Source organism: Dendropsophus ebraccatus, chromosome 6 (genome assembly GCF_027789765.1).
Source record: "Dendropsophus ebraccatus isolate aDenEbr1 chromosome 6, aDenEbr1.pat, whole genome shotgun sequence".
NCBI lineage: Eukaryota > Metazoa > Chordata > Amphibia > Anura > Hylidae > Dendropsophus > Dendropsophus ebraccatus.
The window spans coordinates 38,272,810-38,289,980 of NC_091459.1; the positions used below are offsets into that span (position 1 = coordinate 38,272,810).

The 17,171-nt window shown below is 40.1% G+C and overlaps 1 protein-coding gene across 6 annotated transcripts in view; it reads left to right on the forward strand.

The window, feature by feature from the left end:
* FIG4 (FIG4 phosphoinositide 5-phosphatase) overlaps positions 1 to 17,171 on the forward strand; it is a 160,078-nt gene that overhangs the window by 89,397 nt on the left and 53,510 nt on the right. For all 6 annotated transcript variants that reach the window (XM_069974833.1, XM_069974830.1, XM_069974829.1 and 3 more), the window contains 4 exons: positions 3,141 to 3,279; positions 13,456 to 13,514; positions 13,798 to 13,945; positions 14,526 to 14,609. In XM_069974833.1, the coding sequence (XP_069830934.1) occupies positions 3,141 to 3,279; positions 13,456 to 13,514; positions 13,798 to 13,945; positions 14,526 to 14,609 (430 nt within the window). The remainder of the gene's footprint in view (positions 1 to 3,140; positions 3,280 to 13,455; positions 13,515 to 13,797; positions 13,946 to 14,525; positions 14,610 to 17,171) is intronic.

Consider the following 17,171-nt stretch of genomic DNA (forward strand, 5'->3'; position numbering starts at 1 on the left):
GGAGGTGGGAGACTAAAAAAAAAAAAAAAAGTTTTCTTCCCCTTGTTAAGTTAAATATTTTTGTATTTTTGGAAACACAATCATATAGCAAACGGATCTCCTTCTAATATACTTGCTCTTTTCCTTAAATTGTTGGTAGCTTGTTATCCATGTTACTGACCACCACTCTGCCCTAAAAGCAGTTGTCTGTCTGGTGTATATATAGCTACAGTGTACATCTTTGTATCACTTATACAGTATATATGCCTCTATACACACTAAGGCTATGTTCACACTACGTATATTTGAGGCTGTATAGCAACCAAAACAAGGAGTCGATTGAAAACACAGTAAGGATCTGTTCACATAATGTTGTAATTGAGTGGATGGCTGCCATTTAATGGCAAATATTTGCTGTTATTTTAAAACAACAGCTGTTGTATTGAAATAATGGCCGTTATTAACCGTTATATGACGGCCATCCACTCAATTTCACCATTATGTGAACAGAGCCTTTCTGTGTTTTCAATCCACTCCTGGTTTTGGTTGCTATGAGGACCTGACATGAGGACCAAATACAGCCTCAAATATACATAGTGTGAACCCAGCCTTACATTATACTTATATATACACCAGCCACACCAATGCTTTTAGAGCAGAGTTGTGGTCAGTAACCCAGATGACGAGCTGTGAGCAGTTGGAAAAAAAGACCGGCATCAGGAGGAGGCATGTTTGCAAAATGAATGTATTCAATTGTTTACTAAAGTATTGTATTGACCCCAGAAGTTATACAATTCACCAATATACACTTATTACGGGAAATGCACATAAAGTGCTTTTTTTTCCTACACTTACTACTGCATCAAGGCTTCACTTCCTGGATAACATGGTGATGTCACTTCCTGGATAAAATGGTGATGTCACGACCCGACTCCCAGAGCTGTGTTCTTAATCAAATATTTTTGCTAAAGTACTTCTGTACTCTGGGTAATACAACTTAAATCAGACATCAATTGAAAAGGCTCCAGTATATTTGTTGGAATTGCTGTGACCATGTCATGCTGATGTAGATAGTGCTCAATATGACAAGGTGAAAATATCCATCATTGATTTTTTTCTAATCAACATCCAACTGACTACAAGGGTATACCAGGGTTGTAGCCAAGTTGTTTTTAACATTTTAGCATCAGCTGACTTTCCAAATACATTTTTACAGTATTCTGCATCCTACAGTAATAGTTTCACAAACTGAGTGTAATAGGAAAAGTTTAGTTCACTTTTATACACACTTTGGGGGAGATTTATTAAAAGGCTAAAATGCTTTTTTTAGGTTTAGATGGGCCTTAACGGCGTAAAAATATTCGTAAATGATCTATTTGCAAATATTTTATTTGCATCGGGCCTATCCGCGCCTCCTGCGCCAGTGGGGAGGAAGGGGGCGTTACGGGGGGTGCGGCAGCAAGCAGAGGGGGCGCGGCCTCTGTGTGCGCCGCATTTATCATTTTTCCGGAGGAAAAATGATAGTGAAACCTACACCAGGTCTGAGCAATAGGAGAGGCGGTATCAGACTACCGCTCTCCTCTATGCAGCCTTTCTTTCAGATTCCCTCAGCCCCTCCGCTCCTCCCCGTTGATGTCTGCGCGTGTAGTAGCACAGACAGCAAGTGGGGAACTAGGAGGAAGCGAGTGCTGATCTGACAGGCTGACCCTTGCTTCCTCCTGTAGATCAGGCCATGAATGCTCTGCATTTCGCTCCTGGTGGCTGAAGAAGATGCATGCAACCCTATTGCTGGTTGGAAAACATGGATCCAGGCCTTAGACAAAACACGCAACCTCCTAATCATGCTGGGATACTCTGTAAATAAAAGGGGGTGTATTCTCTTCATCCTTCTGCTTCATATGTGGTTCCCGCAACTCTGACCTGCCCTACTGTCTGTGCTATTGCCTCACTGTCCAAACATTCTGGAACTCAGAAACGATTTGCCTCAACCCATCTCGTTGACCTTGGCGCTCCTTAGGGCATCTTTGGGTGGGTAGATCATAAATGTTTCATATGTGATTGGGGATAAAGAAAACTACTCCTCTTCTCCGTAGCCGCATGTTACTGCTTCAGGTATATATATCCCCAAGCTCTGCAACACAATCTTTTCCTGGAAAAACAGACTAAACATGGACTAAAAGAACAGAGAGCCGAAAATTTTTGAGATCTAGAACCAAGTGAGACAAACCTTCTGTCAAATGACCTGGTACCTGAACCATGAAATTGTGGGTTACCTTGCTGGGTACCCTACCTTTCAAAAATTTTCCTCAATTTGATTTTTTATAGATCTTTATGCACATGCTCAAAAGGAGGTCTGCATATATTTTGAAATTGCTAACTGACACTTCACGACTGTGTTCAGTATAAAATGTCTAAATGTTATTGTTTGATATGGCAGATGTAACACATTTTTGTTGCTTTTCCTTTTATTTGTGTTTTTCCTTGAGCATATATTCTGTACTCTATACAATTTTATAACTGTAACAAGCATAATAAATTACATGTTAAAGTGATTTGTCCTGGGGTCTGTTCGGCAGGTGATGCAGTTAGTGTCCTAAAACAGCAACTTTTAAACTTGTAGCCTTGTGCCAAATTGGCATGGCCTAGATTGTGTGTATGCCCTAGGATTGTGACGCACCTCCGTCCCTCCTAATCATTAGGAATGCCCCTGGGCAGGATTTCTCCTATTCATCACCTGTACCTGTACCCAGATTGTGGGTACAGAGTCGCTTTAAGGCCTTATTCCCATATCATGTATTTTATGGATGCTACGGATGGGGAAGCCCTGTAATGAAGTGTTTCTACACCCGGCATGATGTTTCAATAGATGTTTCAATCTCCGCTGCACTGTATTTAACTTAATTTACCATAGGTGCACTCCAATCAAGGTGTTTATTGCTAAATTTTTTGAAATTCTCTTTATAGAATACTAAGTGCAGAATGGTTGGGAACAACTACATTTTTATCACATGGCCCAAACATTGCAAAATGTGTAGAAGATGAAAACGTTTTTAAGACTTTTCAAACATGTATATTACATATCTTGTATTTGTTATAACATAATTTATGTATTACACAAACACTTATACTTTGTATGATTGTTTTATTCTCTTTTTTTTCAGATGCGGACAGGCAAGATGCAATCAATCTTTTCTTAGGTGTTTTTAAGCCAACAGAAGGCAAACCACATCTTTGGGAGCTGCCCACTGACTTTTACTTGCATCATAAAAATACAATGAAACTTCTTCATTCAAAACGAAGGTGATGATATATTCTATCTCTCATTGACCGTAAATATAGCATGTGCTCCTGTATATTGTCCATAGCAACCAATCACAGCTTGGTTTCATAGGGCTCATTTTTGTGCCATAATCTGTATTTTTTATTGGTACTATTTTGGCATTAATCAAACTTTTAATGACATTGCATTTAATTTTTTTTGTGGGATGTGTTGGAATTTGGTATTTTATATGTTTATGCCGTGCTGTTTTGTTAACTTCACTGTATTTCGATATTCTGACATTTTCATCGTGCAGCTGGCAATAACTAATAAGTTTGTTTTTACAATTTTTTTTTTTTGAAAAATTGGAAAGGGAGGATTCTTATCATGTTACATGGGTATTTTTAATGTTTCAAACCTTTTAATGTCTTTCACAATTATTCATCTAATTGCTTATTCAATTTAGCATTGAATTTATTTGTTGGCAATCTGTTGGTCTCGGCAACACTAAGCCCTTCTGAAGGCCTAGGGCTACCCTGACAACAGATCGGCTCCCTGAAATCTTGAATGCTGGACCACCAATGGCAGGTGTTTTACATGTAGCTGTAAGTCTTTAGCATGTAAACAGTTACACTAGCCTGGAATGGAGATTTCTCTGTGCCAGTACACAGTTGACATCATCAAGACAAGTATGTTTATCCTGTGTCATCAACTGGTTAATTTTCCATCAATAAAGCTGGTTGTGTAACTTTTTTTTTTTTTAATTCCGTTTTACAAAAATTTTTACAGACCAAAAACACCCTGGCCCCTCTCACCTATGCTCCGCTACACCTGAGCCTCCCGTCAGTGCCCCGCCTCTTTTTAATCATACCCCACCCCTAAAGCCCATGCCCCACCCTCTGTTTTGTATTTTTCCTCAGTCTGTGTTGAGCAAGCGAACTGTAGGTGAGACATTGGTCACATGATTACTGTCTCCTTAGTGGGGGAAGCAGAGGGAGCAGATTGTGGGGAGGCCATTTTTTTTTAACCTCGTAGAACTGCATAGAGACATTAATACATTATATAGAGACATTTATATAACGTTTAGTGTATTTTTTAATAGGTTTTTTTTTGCAAATTTTGTAGTCCCCCTAGACTTCACTATACTATTACTTGTGCATTCCAGTGCAGTTTATATATAGTGCACTTAACTGTCAAACTCCTATTTCCTTCATTAGAACCTGTCATAGACAGGCTGTGATAGAAGTCTTACCATGGCAGTCACTTGTGTCTGTCAATATTAACCAATTATCACCCTATGATTAGAAGTGCCATGTGTACTGAACAACTATCTAGATGATGCTGTCCTGATTGACTGTGGCATTTAAAGGGTTAACTGATTGGACCTAGCTCTAATGCCAAGTGGTAATTTCAGTGGTCTGCTCCTTTTCTAAGCCCACCCCATGCTTTTTCCAATGCACTTGAATACGTTAAGGGGTTAAGAGCTCCGTTTGCATTCCCAGTGGCATTCATGTCTACCTTCGAAATTGAATACATTACAGATCATCATGCTTTTTTTTTTTTTTTTTTTTTAATTTCACAGTCTTTCCCGGAAATGGTTATACAGATGTATTAGGTTGCCAAAATATGTTTGTAACTAAACGTACATATCCTGTTTGCATCTTGGACAGAACAGATTGGCTATGTTTAATCTATGCAACAATAGAAATCACATTAAATGGCAATGATTTATTACTTGACACACGCAGAAGACGTTTCATGGAATAGGATTTCTCCAGTGAATACATATTAGAATCAAGGTCTTCTCAACCTCCTCAGCAGGATGCAATTAAACATTAAGTCAAGCTGACTGATTTGATATAATCTGGGATCATTATACTTTGCATCTGATAGCTTAAAACACAAATATTGTAACGAAATGTCTTTTTCTCTCTCTAGGGTTATTATGGTTAATAATACTTTACTTTGCTAACCTGATAGATTAATATCCATTCATTACAATAGGACACGTTCTTTAACTAGAAGAAGATGAGATACTTTTGCATTACCATTACGGTTTATGAAGGACACTTTCATTCCAGCAACAGCACTTTTATCATTTTTTAACTACTACAATAGCCTAATTATGTACATAAGAACACAGTGTGTTATAAACAATTAAAATAAATAACAGAGGACAGAGACCTGTTATATCAGGTGTGGAATAAACATAACTCCAATTTAAAAAAAAAAAAAGGACACTGTGTTAAATGTAAATGTGTGTAAAATGCAATGCAAAGTTCTACATATCTCATAGACCTATATATTTATTCACAATAGAACATACAACACATATCAAGTGAGACATCTTACCATGTCATGAAAAATAATGAACTCACTTAGAACTTGATGGCCACAACGCATCTTAACCCCTTGGGCCAATTTTCGTTTTTGCTTTTCGTTTTTTCCTCCTCGTGTTTAAAAGGTAACATCGCTTGCAAGGGGTTAACATAGTTGAGACAGAGACATGTAGCATTTTGTTGCATCCTACTCCTTTTAAACAACATTCTGTAAACATCTAGGAAGTGAGGAGACCAATTGTAGTTTTAGGAATGGAATGTTGTTGCATTGTTGATGTAGGATTCTAGCTGCTCAGCAGTCCTGGGTAGTCTTTGCCTTATGAATATATAAAACTAGAATGAAAATGTAGGATGAAGGATTTTCGAATGGTGAGTGACAGAAATGGACAAACTCACCTTATTGTAACACAACACCATGAAGCACTTTGGGTTATTAACTCCACCTCAACTCATTGCTGAATTTTTCTGTATGTTTTGTTTTTAGCCATAACACTTGTATTTTTTCCCCTACAGACCCACATGAACCCTTATTTTTTGCACCAATAATTTTACTTTGCAATGGCAGACTAAATGTTTGCATAAAATACGCTGCAAAACCAGAAAACAAATTATATGCGTGGTGAAATTGAAAAAAAACGCAATTCTTTCTATTTGGGAGGGCTTTGTTTTTATGCCGTTCGTCATTTGGAAAAACTGACAGGTTAAATATATGTTCCTCAAGTCGGTACGATTAAAACGATTTGTGAGGGGTAATTTTTTGCGTCATGATCTGTACTTTCTATTGTTACCTTGATATGCGACTTTTTGATTGCTTTTTATTCGAATTTTTATGGATTTGATGCGTCCAAAAATGCGCAATTTTGCACTTTGGCAGGGTTTTGTGCTTACACCGTTTACCGTGTGAGATCAGGAATGAGGTAATTTAATAGTTCGGGCGATTACGCACGCGGCGATACCAAACATGTTTGTTTATTTACTTTTATTTATAAAATGGGAAAAGGGGTTTGATTGTGACTTTTATTAGGGGAGGGTTTTTTTTTATTAATAGGAACACTTTTTACTTTTGTTTTTCAAAGAATTTTATTAATTTTTCAAATTATGGATATACAGCACAAAAGCCCAACATAGGCTGCAAGATAAGGCCCAACAGGGGCCAGTTAGGCAAATACCACAGAAAATATTAGCAATGTCCACATAGAAACAGCGCATTCAAGCACTCGTAGAAGAAGTCCCAATCCCAAACTACAATCTTAAATCACAGCCGTAGTATTACGGACTTCCGCTAACTTCAACTTCATAACTCAGAAAAAGAGAATAAAAAATAAAAAAAAGTTTAAAACACCAACCACATAGAACATCTACAAATACACCACACACCCACCCACAAGACAAAGAGGGGGGACAAAGCCAGTGAGCCTGTCCCCTATCCCCCATACCAATTAAGCAACTCTCCCAGTAGCCAATGTCTGATCCAAATATAACATCCAGGGCCGCCAAACCTTAAGGAACATTTCCTCTTTATCATTAAGAATCGCATGGAGTCGGTCATTGACCATGATCCAATTTAGTTTAGACTTCATTAGATCTAGGGGCACCAGTGCCTTTTTCCAAGAGGTAGCAATAGCAATTTTAGCTGCTAAAAACAGAAAGGAGGCAAACCGTTGAGAAGGTTTGGAGAGCCCTGGAATGTTCACATTTAACAACGCATAAGAAGCCAACTGTTTAACATCACATTGAGTTAGCGAGAATAACATGTTAAAAACCCTCCTCCAGAACCTTTTAACCTTCACACAGGTCCACCATATGTGATACATCGTCCCCTCTAAACCACAGTTTCGAAAACAATTAGCTGAATAGTTGGGGACCATTTTTGCTATTCGAGCAGGGACTAAGTACCACCTCATGAACACTTTATATTTGGCTTCAACCAAGGCAACATTGATGGAAACCTTAGCTCTATTCGTAGCCATATCCTGCCATTCTCGCTCGGAGAAGGATAAAGAGAGATCGCGTTCCCACTGGGCCATTTAACTCAGCTTGTCCGGAGGGGATATGAGCACATTCTATATATATTGGACAACAGGTGTCCACCAGCAGCATACTTCATACGTAGAGTTTCAAATAATGTGGGGGTTAACTCATCATCCGTCCTAGCTTGCACTGCTGAAAGGAAATGAAAAATCTGGTTGAATCTAAAATACTCTTCCTTCGGCATCTCATATAAAAAAATAAAATGCTCTTTAGGTCGCACCCCTTTTTGTCCAAAAAAATTTCCAATCCTATATAAATCCTTATCCACCCACCACTGAAACTGTCTAGATCGTACCCCTGGTGGAAAGTCTGGGTTACCAAAAATTGGAGCAGCAGGCGTATGTTTAGAGCTCAAACCAAATGCTTTGCGCAGCCGATCCCAAAGAGCCAGAGAGGAGTGGGCAGAGAATCAGAGGTCTGTTACGCATAGGCATCCATGGCAATAGATCTATGGGAGTCTTTAGACAAGCTTGCTGCTCAATATCTGCCCATAATGGACGGGCAAGACAACACAATGCAACACAATGATTGATGCTAGGCATGCCGCATAATAATATTTTGTGAGATTGGGCAACCCCAACCCTCCATTTGTCTTACTGGTGTATAGGGTCCTCCTAGCCACCCGAGAGTGCCGTGGGCCGCATACAAATTCCAGTATCTCTCTTTGAAAAGCTTGTAGAAATGAGATCGGAACATCAATTTGAATAGTTCTAAATAAATATAGAATTTTGGTTAACAGGGTAATTTTTATGGCAGCTATACGACCTAACCAGGACAAATTCAGGACAAGGTTAAATCTGACTTCAACTTCCGTCTCATCCACACATAATTAGCAGGAGAGAGATTGGGCAAGGAAGGGGGTGAGAAAAATTCCTAAATATTTAAGTTTATCCTCCTTCCATTGTACATCAAAATTTAACTTAAGCCCATTAGCTTCTTCTACTGGGATATTAATATTAAGAATTTCAGATTTATTGTGGTTCACTTTGAGGCCAGAAATCTGGGAGAACTTATCTAAAACATTATAAACATTAGGAAGAGAAGCCGATGGGGAGGTTAGCATTAGCAATATATCATCCCCGTATAACGCACATTTATGTTGAGCCCCATTGACCTCGATTCCTTTGATGCCGCCATTCGCTCTAAAGAGATGTGCAAGTGGCTCAATCGCCAGTATGAACAATGCCGGTGACAGCGGGCATCCCTGTCTCGTGCCCCGAGCTACCGAGATCGACTGAGACAGATGACCCTTTATGTTAACAAGGGCGCAGGGAGCAGAGTAAAGGCCACGTAAAATCGTGACAAATCTAGAACCACATCCCCAGCGCTCAACAACCGAAAAAAAGTAATCCCAGCTCAGAGAATCAAAAGCCTTATGTAAATCCAAAGACAAACATAAAGCTTTTTTAGAGGAAGTCGGGGCCCATTGGGATTGTACTAAAGAGATCAAATCAATAACCCTCCTTGTTTGATCAGCCGCTTGCCTATTAGGGACAAACCCTACCTGATCTGGGTGAATATATGATTCTAAGAAAGAGTTCAATCTCGTAGCTAAAATTTTCACTTTTTACTTTTAATATACACATTAAAGCGACTCTGTACCCACAATCTGTCCCCTTCAAACCACTTGTACCTTCAGATAGCTCCTTTTAATCCAAGATCTGTCCTGGGGTCCGTTCGGCAGGGGATGCAGTTATTGTCCTAAAAACAACTTTCAATCCTGCAGCGCTGTGTCTAACGACCGGGGCTTACATTTGTATATGCATTAAGCTGGCACCACCTCTCCGTCCTTCCTTCCCACCCTCCTCATCATTAGGAATGATCCAGGAACATTTACTGCTGTTTGAGCTTTGCACAGGTGTATTAACAATCCAGCCCATGTTCATTATACACACAGGTGGGGAATAGGAGACAATCTGCCTGGAGCATTCCTAATGATGAGGAGGGTGGGGAGGAAGGACAGAGAGGTGGTGCTAGCCTAATGCATATACAAATGTAAGCCCCGGCCATTAGACACTGCGCTGCCAGATTAAAAGTTGTTTTTATGACAATAACTGCATCCCCTGCCGAACGGACCCCAGGACAGATCTTGGATTAAAAGCAGCTATCTGAAGGTACAAGTGGTTTTGGGGGGTCAAATTGTGGGTACAGAGTCACTTGAATTAGATGTGGACTTCTAATATAACTACACAGATCTCCCATAGAGATCAGTGTATTATGTATTACACAGCACCGATCCATGAGATCGGTGCTCTATTGGTCGGGCCTGCTGCAGACCAGATCAACAGAATACCAAGCCAGGATCAGCGTCATTCCGACGCTGAGTCCTTGGGCGGTAAGATGAAGGGATCTCCCCTCCGCAATTGCATCGAACTGCAAAGAAGATTTGTGAGTGCCTGGCTTTTTCTCATTTTGTTTCTTAATGAAGCACCCCCAGCAAAAGTAATATTTTGTATCCTGGTATCCACCTTTCTAACTTACATTGTAGCATAGTATAGTTTTAATTATAGTCCTTTGCGGTGACAGGTCTGCTATCTATTTTTGCTGTCGTTTGGATTTGTCGTTTTTAAGAAATTTAGGTTTAAAGACCCCTAATTTCACATAGGGAATAATGGCCACGCATTAAAGTAGAAGTCCAGCGAAATGTTTTATTTCATTATCGTATTTGCTTTTTTTACCTGCATCTACTACTGCATCAAGGCTTCACTTCCTGGATAAAATGGGGATGTCATGACCTGAATGCCAGAGCTGTGCGGGCTGTGGCTGCTGGAGAGGATGAAGGCAGGGGGACACTAAGGAACATAGGGCACTAAAGGGACACTGAGCATCCCTCTGCCCTGATGCAGTAGTAAGTGCAGAGGCTCTTTATAAGCATTTCCCGTAATAAGTGTATATTGGTAATTTGTATAACTTTTGGGGGGCAATACGATACTTAAAGAAATTTCGCTGGACTTCTCCTTTAACAGCCAATCACAACGCGTATGCGAATAGCTGAAATATAGCAGCCAATACAAATTCTAAGGTCTTGTCAGTCAATGCCTGACAACATCCATGCAGTCACATGTCCACTATTGGCCAATAGAATATATAGAAGATGGAAGGTCCTTAATGATTTTGTCTCATTGACATGAGTAAAATTGTCCTGGTAACTGAGCAATAAGTAGCAGAGGTCAGTCAGTGAAGTAACAGAAGTCAGTTGATGTTGCAGCAGAGCTGATACCCGCATGGCACAGCAGAGCTGAGTCTGTGTTGTAGCAGAGCTGATAGCCCCATGACACAGCAGAGCTGGTTTAAAGGGACAGTATATAGGTCACTTTTAAAGGGTTAGCACCAAAGTTGCTCCTTAAAGGACTATACTAAAGTGCTCTTTCAAAGTGATTGGCAGAGGTCCAGGAGCTGGGCCATCTACTGATCGCTAAAATGAAGGTACAGCAGTGCACAGCCCCAAGAGGCATACAGATTTACACAAAGTGGATGTTTTAGCCATTGAAACCCTGACAGTAAGCTGAATGCCTTTGGGTCTTGAGTAGAATCTTTGGGTGATTGACTGTTGAGACATGTAATCACATGCTGGAAATTTTAAACAGTATGTGTAAATGATCAGAAACGTAATTATTCCCAATTACATTAATTTTAATGTAAAGCTTCTGTTTTTTTTTGTTTTTGTTTTTTACCGTGCACTCGACTTTCCAGCAGCTCCATAGAGAATGGCCAACCCGCAGCTCCATTTAAAACAAAGGAGCCTGGGTTCCGATCTAAAGATCCCCAGGGGGGCACAGAGTTCGGACCCCCTGTGATCTCCTTTTTGTTCCCTATCCTGTGGATAGGGGTCATGTAAGTTTAAATTGGAAAATGCCTTTAAATCATTGTCCTATAACTGCAGCTAAATCCACAGCTGGCTCTTAAGTAGTGGTGTATTTTACCTATGACACCATTTTCCCTCCATGAGCCATATATGTTATTACTTCATTTTATTACTGTCTGGGTCTTTTGTATGTATACCTTTTTCTTACCAGTTTTTTTCCTCAGCTATTTGCTGTTCAGTTTCTTTTTGTTCCAAGCTTTTCTATTATATTCATTTCCTGGTCAACTGAACCATGACTTAAACTAATAATAATTGATGGTCTCAGTCATTCTGTGGCTTTTAGTACTCACATTGCCATCAGCTTCAGACCATTCAATCAGTCTGTAGAACAGAAGGTTACACAGACAGCTGATCGGTACACGTAGATCTTTGTATTTTATGTTCAGCGTTTTGTCAGTAATAGTGAACATTCATTTCGTTTTAATGTATATAGTTAATGGGTTTATTTTACAGGAAGGCAGCTGAATTATTGTAATATATATGTTTAGATTAATTTTGTAGATTTATTTGTAGATTTATTTAAAGGGATATTTCCATCTCAATTATTATAATTTAAGCTTGTAGGGTTTATTAAGTTTAAAGGAGTTTTCTCATCTAATATACTCAAACTTGTAGGGCTTGTGAAGTTAATGTTTTGCACATACCTTCATTTAGCAAACTTGCCTCCTTCCCCTCATATGCCGCACTTTACCCCCTTTGTTGGCAGCTCGTTGCCTAGGTTACTGACCACCACTCTGCTTTAAAAACAACTATCTGCAGGTGTGTATTTATAAATATAGTATATATATTCATATGTATAGTATATATATTCATATGTATTGTACAGTGTATTTACACTGTATCTTTATACATCTAAGTTATAGCTATATCTATGCCTGCCAGACCACTGCTTTTAGAGCAGAGTGGTGGTGTATAACCTAGACAACGAGCTGCCAACAATGGGAGGGAAAAGCAGCATATCAGGAGAAGGAGGTAAGTTTGCTAAATTATTGTATTTGCAAAAATATTGATGATGAGCCCTACAAGTACTACATTAGCTGAGACGGAAATACCCCTTTTGGACAACCCGCTGCGAGTATGTCGGGAGACCGCCCCGTTAACCCCCGGCCGGCCGGAGCTCTTCTCGGGTGCACGTCCTGCTTAGCCAATCACTGTGCTTTCCCCTCCCATTGTTAACAGCTCGTTTTCTGGGTTGCAGACCACCTCATTGCTCTAAAAGCAGTTGAAGAGGTTGAAGAGCTTGGGAAAGCTCTTGGAAAAGCATATCGGACACTTTGCACAGGAGAATAAATGCACATTTCTACGAAATGAAAGCAAAGGCATATATGTGAAAGTTACCGTGCATCTCCTTGACCTAACAGCTATCTAACTGTATTAGCACTTTTGAATGTGAACTGCAGCTGATGGATTAAAGGGGTAGTGCGGCGGTAAGCAATTATTCACTAAATAACACACATTACAAAGTTATACAACTATACAAAATGTTATGTTAGTGAATAGCCCCCTTCCCCGTGTTCCCCCCCACCCACGCTAGACCCGGAAGTGTAGTGCTCTATACTCACCTGATTCGTGTCACCCGCCATCTTGTAACAATGATGTCATCTTCGGACGGCTGAACTGCTCCGACCATCCCTCGTGCCGGCCGCCCTCTGCCGCGTCATCAGCTGCTCAGCCGCGATTGGCTTAGCATAACTGGGCTCAGACGCCCGAAGATGACATCATTGTCACAAGATGGCGGACGGGGGTATACACGAATCAGGTGAGTATAGAGCACTACACTTCTGGGTCTAGCGTGGGTGGGGGGAAACACGGGGAAGGGGGCCATTCACTAACATAACATACATTACAAAGTTGTATAACTTTGTAATGTGTGTTATTTAGTGAATAATTGCTTATTGCCACACTACCCCTTTAACTTTAAAGTTTCTTTATTAACTATTTATCTGGGTTTTTTTTTTTTTGTTTGTTTTTTTACTTTACAGTTACACATTCTGGTGGACACCAGGTGTCTTGGAGCATTTACCGTTGCCATTTGATGAAGGTAAGAGAGAATTCCTAAGTGCTTTGATTAGGATTTATTATAGTTAGGGGACCTTAATTGGGGTTGTCCTATCAACTTATTCACAGGATAAAGGATAAGTGTCGGACTGAAAGGCAGTCCGTCTGCTGGGACTCCCGGTAATCTCTAGAATGGGGACCCAAGCCTCCCTTTTGAACATGGGCAGAAATAATGGAAGCAATGATGCCCCTGCCAACAGAATATATATTGATATATTGCTACAAAACTAATGTATTCATAACCTACCAACTGCTTTTGCTAACAGTGCCCAATGCGGAGAACCTAAAGAAGATGACAATAAAGAAGTATAATAGGGATGATGAGGAGACCAATATATACACTGAATTCTTTCGGCCATATGAACTGAGCAGTTTTGATGACACTTTCTGTTTGTCTATGACAAATTCTGCAAGGTAAGTTACAATACCTTTTTATTAATTTAAGCATTGAAGGTGTTTTCCAATGATGAAACCTACTGTTAACATAAACATACATTGGTAAAAAAAAATTGGTATTTTACCATCTATTTCATACTTACGTTTTGCTTCTCATTCAAACTGTCTGTTCTGTTGTCTTAAGTACCCCCTTTCCTATGTAATAGATATCCTGTAATGGATTTCCTGATTTCCTGTTTCCACTGTACATTCTAGCTAGGAAGTCATCCAAGCCTGTTCACTATGTGGGAGGCTGCTGTCGGTGTAGTGGCCAGGGTTATAGTCAAGAATGTGTAGTAAGCGCAAGATGGGATTGGCTGAATTCACAACTAGGGTATACAGCAGGAACAGGAAGTCTATTACAGGTTGCACACTAGACAGGCAGTGGGGCAATAAAGACAATAGAGCATAAGAAAAGCTTGAGAGACCACAGAAAGGTGGTATAATGACTTTAGTTACCAATTTTGCTAATTTTTAGACAATTAAATATCGGAAACCCCCATTATCAAACACTGATAAGATTATAGCCTTGTAAAATCTGTGTCATTTTAATTTGCAGAGACTTTATGCCAAAAAATGTTGCCATTGATCCAAGCCCATTTACAGTGAGGAAACCTGATGAAACTGGGAAATCCGTTTCGGGGTAAGAGTGACTGTTATAATGTCATTAAAATATACAACATATTCCTGAGAAGAAGGTGGTGATCCATAGAAAGGAGCTCTGAGCATCAATCATTTGATAAGCATAAGATCATGTTTCTTTACTTTATTTTTATTATTATAAACCTGTTTTATAGCAGTTATTTTCTCCTTATTCTTTTATGTCCCTATAACACAAAATAAAGAAAGAAGCATTCCAGGTTTCCTCCTAGAGGAAACAAAATGGTCCAGATTTACTAAAACTTGAAGTAGACAGACCACTATTGCACTAGATTTATCACTGTGGTGCTGACTGTTTGATAAATCTGTCACCTTGTCCACTGTCTGTTTTAAATCAGCTTTGGAGTTCCCATTGAAAAGTGACTGCAGCTGTGGAGTGGTGCACTGCACATAGGCAAGGTTTTTCTCTTCATGTTTATACCCTTGAAAGGATGTATAGGAAAATAAAAAATTCTCCCAAATCATAAACATGCTATACGTGCCTCTCCTGGTCCCCCACTGCAGCTGCATGATTTTATTTTACTTTGTTGATAACATATTACTATGGTTTCACTGTAAACCGAAACCTAGATGAGAATCATCTTATTGTGTAAGCGATGTGTAAAGGGCTTATCACACTATTTCCAAATGATTACTTATTCACAAGTACTTAACACAGAAAAAGACATTATGATATAATACAGAGAGAATTGGAGATATAAAAACCAAGGAGAGAAGATTGTCAGCAGAAAAAGACCACTGGGTCCGTCTATTCTGCCCTTTTTAGTATTATCTTAGGATAGATATAGATTTATCCCAGGCAGGTTTACATTCTGTTATTGTAGATTTACTAACTACATCCGCTGGAAGTTTGTTCCAAGCATCTACTACTCTTTCAGTAAAGTAAGATTTTCTCGCATTGCTTCTGATCTTTCTTCCAACTAACCTCTCACTGTGTCCCTGCCAGTATTGATGAGACAGGTCACATCATGAAAGAAAGTAAGTTGATGCCTGGCGGCTGTAACCAAGGGCACAAAGGAGAGGCTGGTTGAGTGGGGCATCCATTAGCCGAGTCGTGACATAGCAGGGGGAGAGAGATCATTTCAAAATCACTTGAAGTGACCCTGTAACCCCCTTTTTGCATTCTGACTTCTCTACACAGGTGTTAAAGGTAAATTTAGCAGTTTTCATACCTTATTTTATATCATACGTCATGGTGCTTGTTAAAGTAAAAAGTGATCTTTTATCATCTGTGGATTGTGCTATCTGCGCCACTTGGCCCTGCCCACAACAGCACCGTTGGCTCCGCCCCGTGACTTCATCGGCCATTGGAACAGGCCAGCCTAAAGGTCTAGGCCCACCCCCTTTAGGTAGGCCCATACCAATGGCACCACAGGGGCGGGGCCAACGATGGTGTTGTGGGCGGGGCTAGGTTGCGCTTTGTCCGTGAAGCTCTGCTCAGATAGCACAATTTGCAGTTGATAAAAGATGACTTTTTACTGGAACAAGCACCATGACGAATGATATAAAATAAGGTATGAAAACTGCAAAATTTACCCTTTACACCTGTGTCATAATGCAAAAAGGGGGTGACAGTGTCACTTTAAGTGATGTCACGACTTAACTGTTTGATGTCACTTTAAAGGACAACTATCAACAGGTTAAACTAATCTAATCTGCTGATTGCTCCCTATTGCGCTGTGCATGAAGCTATGTCTCTCACCTTCCTCGGCACCGATCTCTTGCAGTCATATTAGTTGAAATGGCTGTATGTGGTATCCCTTCTTCTGTTTCCTACATGTTTCCCTTGTTTGGTAGTGACAAGTTCCTCAGGGAATAGGAAGGTTGTTGGTTCAAGGTTATGGGGTAAACCTCTGCCAGTTCAGATGTCTGGCCTAATCCCATATAGTGTTATGGCAATTGCATCCAAGTAGTTTACGTAGTTGGTGCCTTTGCTGTCTGGATACAGAGAGAGGGTGTCTCAATGGCTACATGCCCACTTTTCTAAGTTGAGACAGCCCTTAGTTTGGATGTACTGGATGATGTACTGTGAGGGGTGGAGGGGTATTCCAGGACGGCTCATGCAATTTTGTAGTGCTGCCGTTCCTTGTGATATACCAGCTCCTAGAGGTGTATGGGGAAGATGCTGATGCGCAGAGTGATGCGCTGCAGAGGAGCGTCCTGGGGGACAGAAGTGGGTCGTTCTCTTGCTGTTCAGTTAGTCTTCCGTGGTGTATGCTGGCTACTTAGCAGCCCAGGAATACCCCCTCTCACAGAAAATCATCCTGTACATCCAAAATAAGGGACGTCTCGACGTCAGGAAAGTGGGCATGTATCTCTGTATCCAGACAGCAAAGGCACCAGCTACATACTTGGATGCAATTACCATAAAACTATATGAGATTTGACCAGACATCTGAACTGGTGCAGGTTTTCCCCTATAACCTTGAGCCAGCCATCTTCCTATTCCCTGAGGAACTTGTCACTATCAAACAAGGGAAACATGTAGGAAAACAGAAGAAAGAATACCACATACAGTCATTTTAACTAATATGGCTGCTTATAC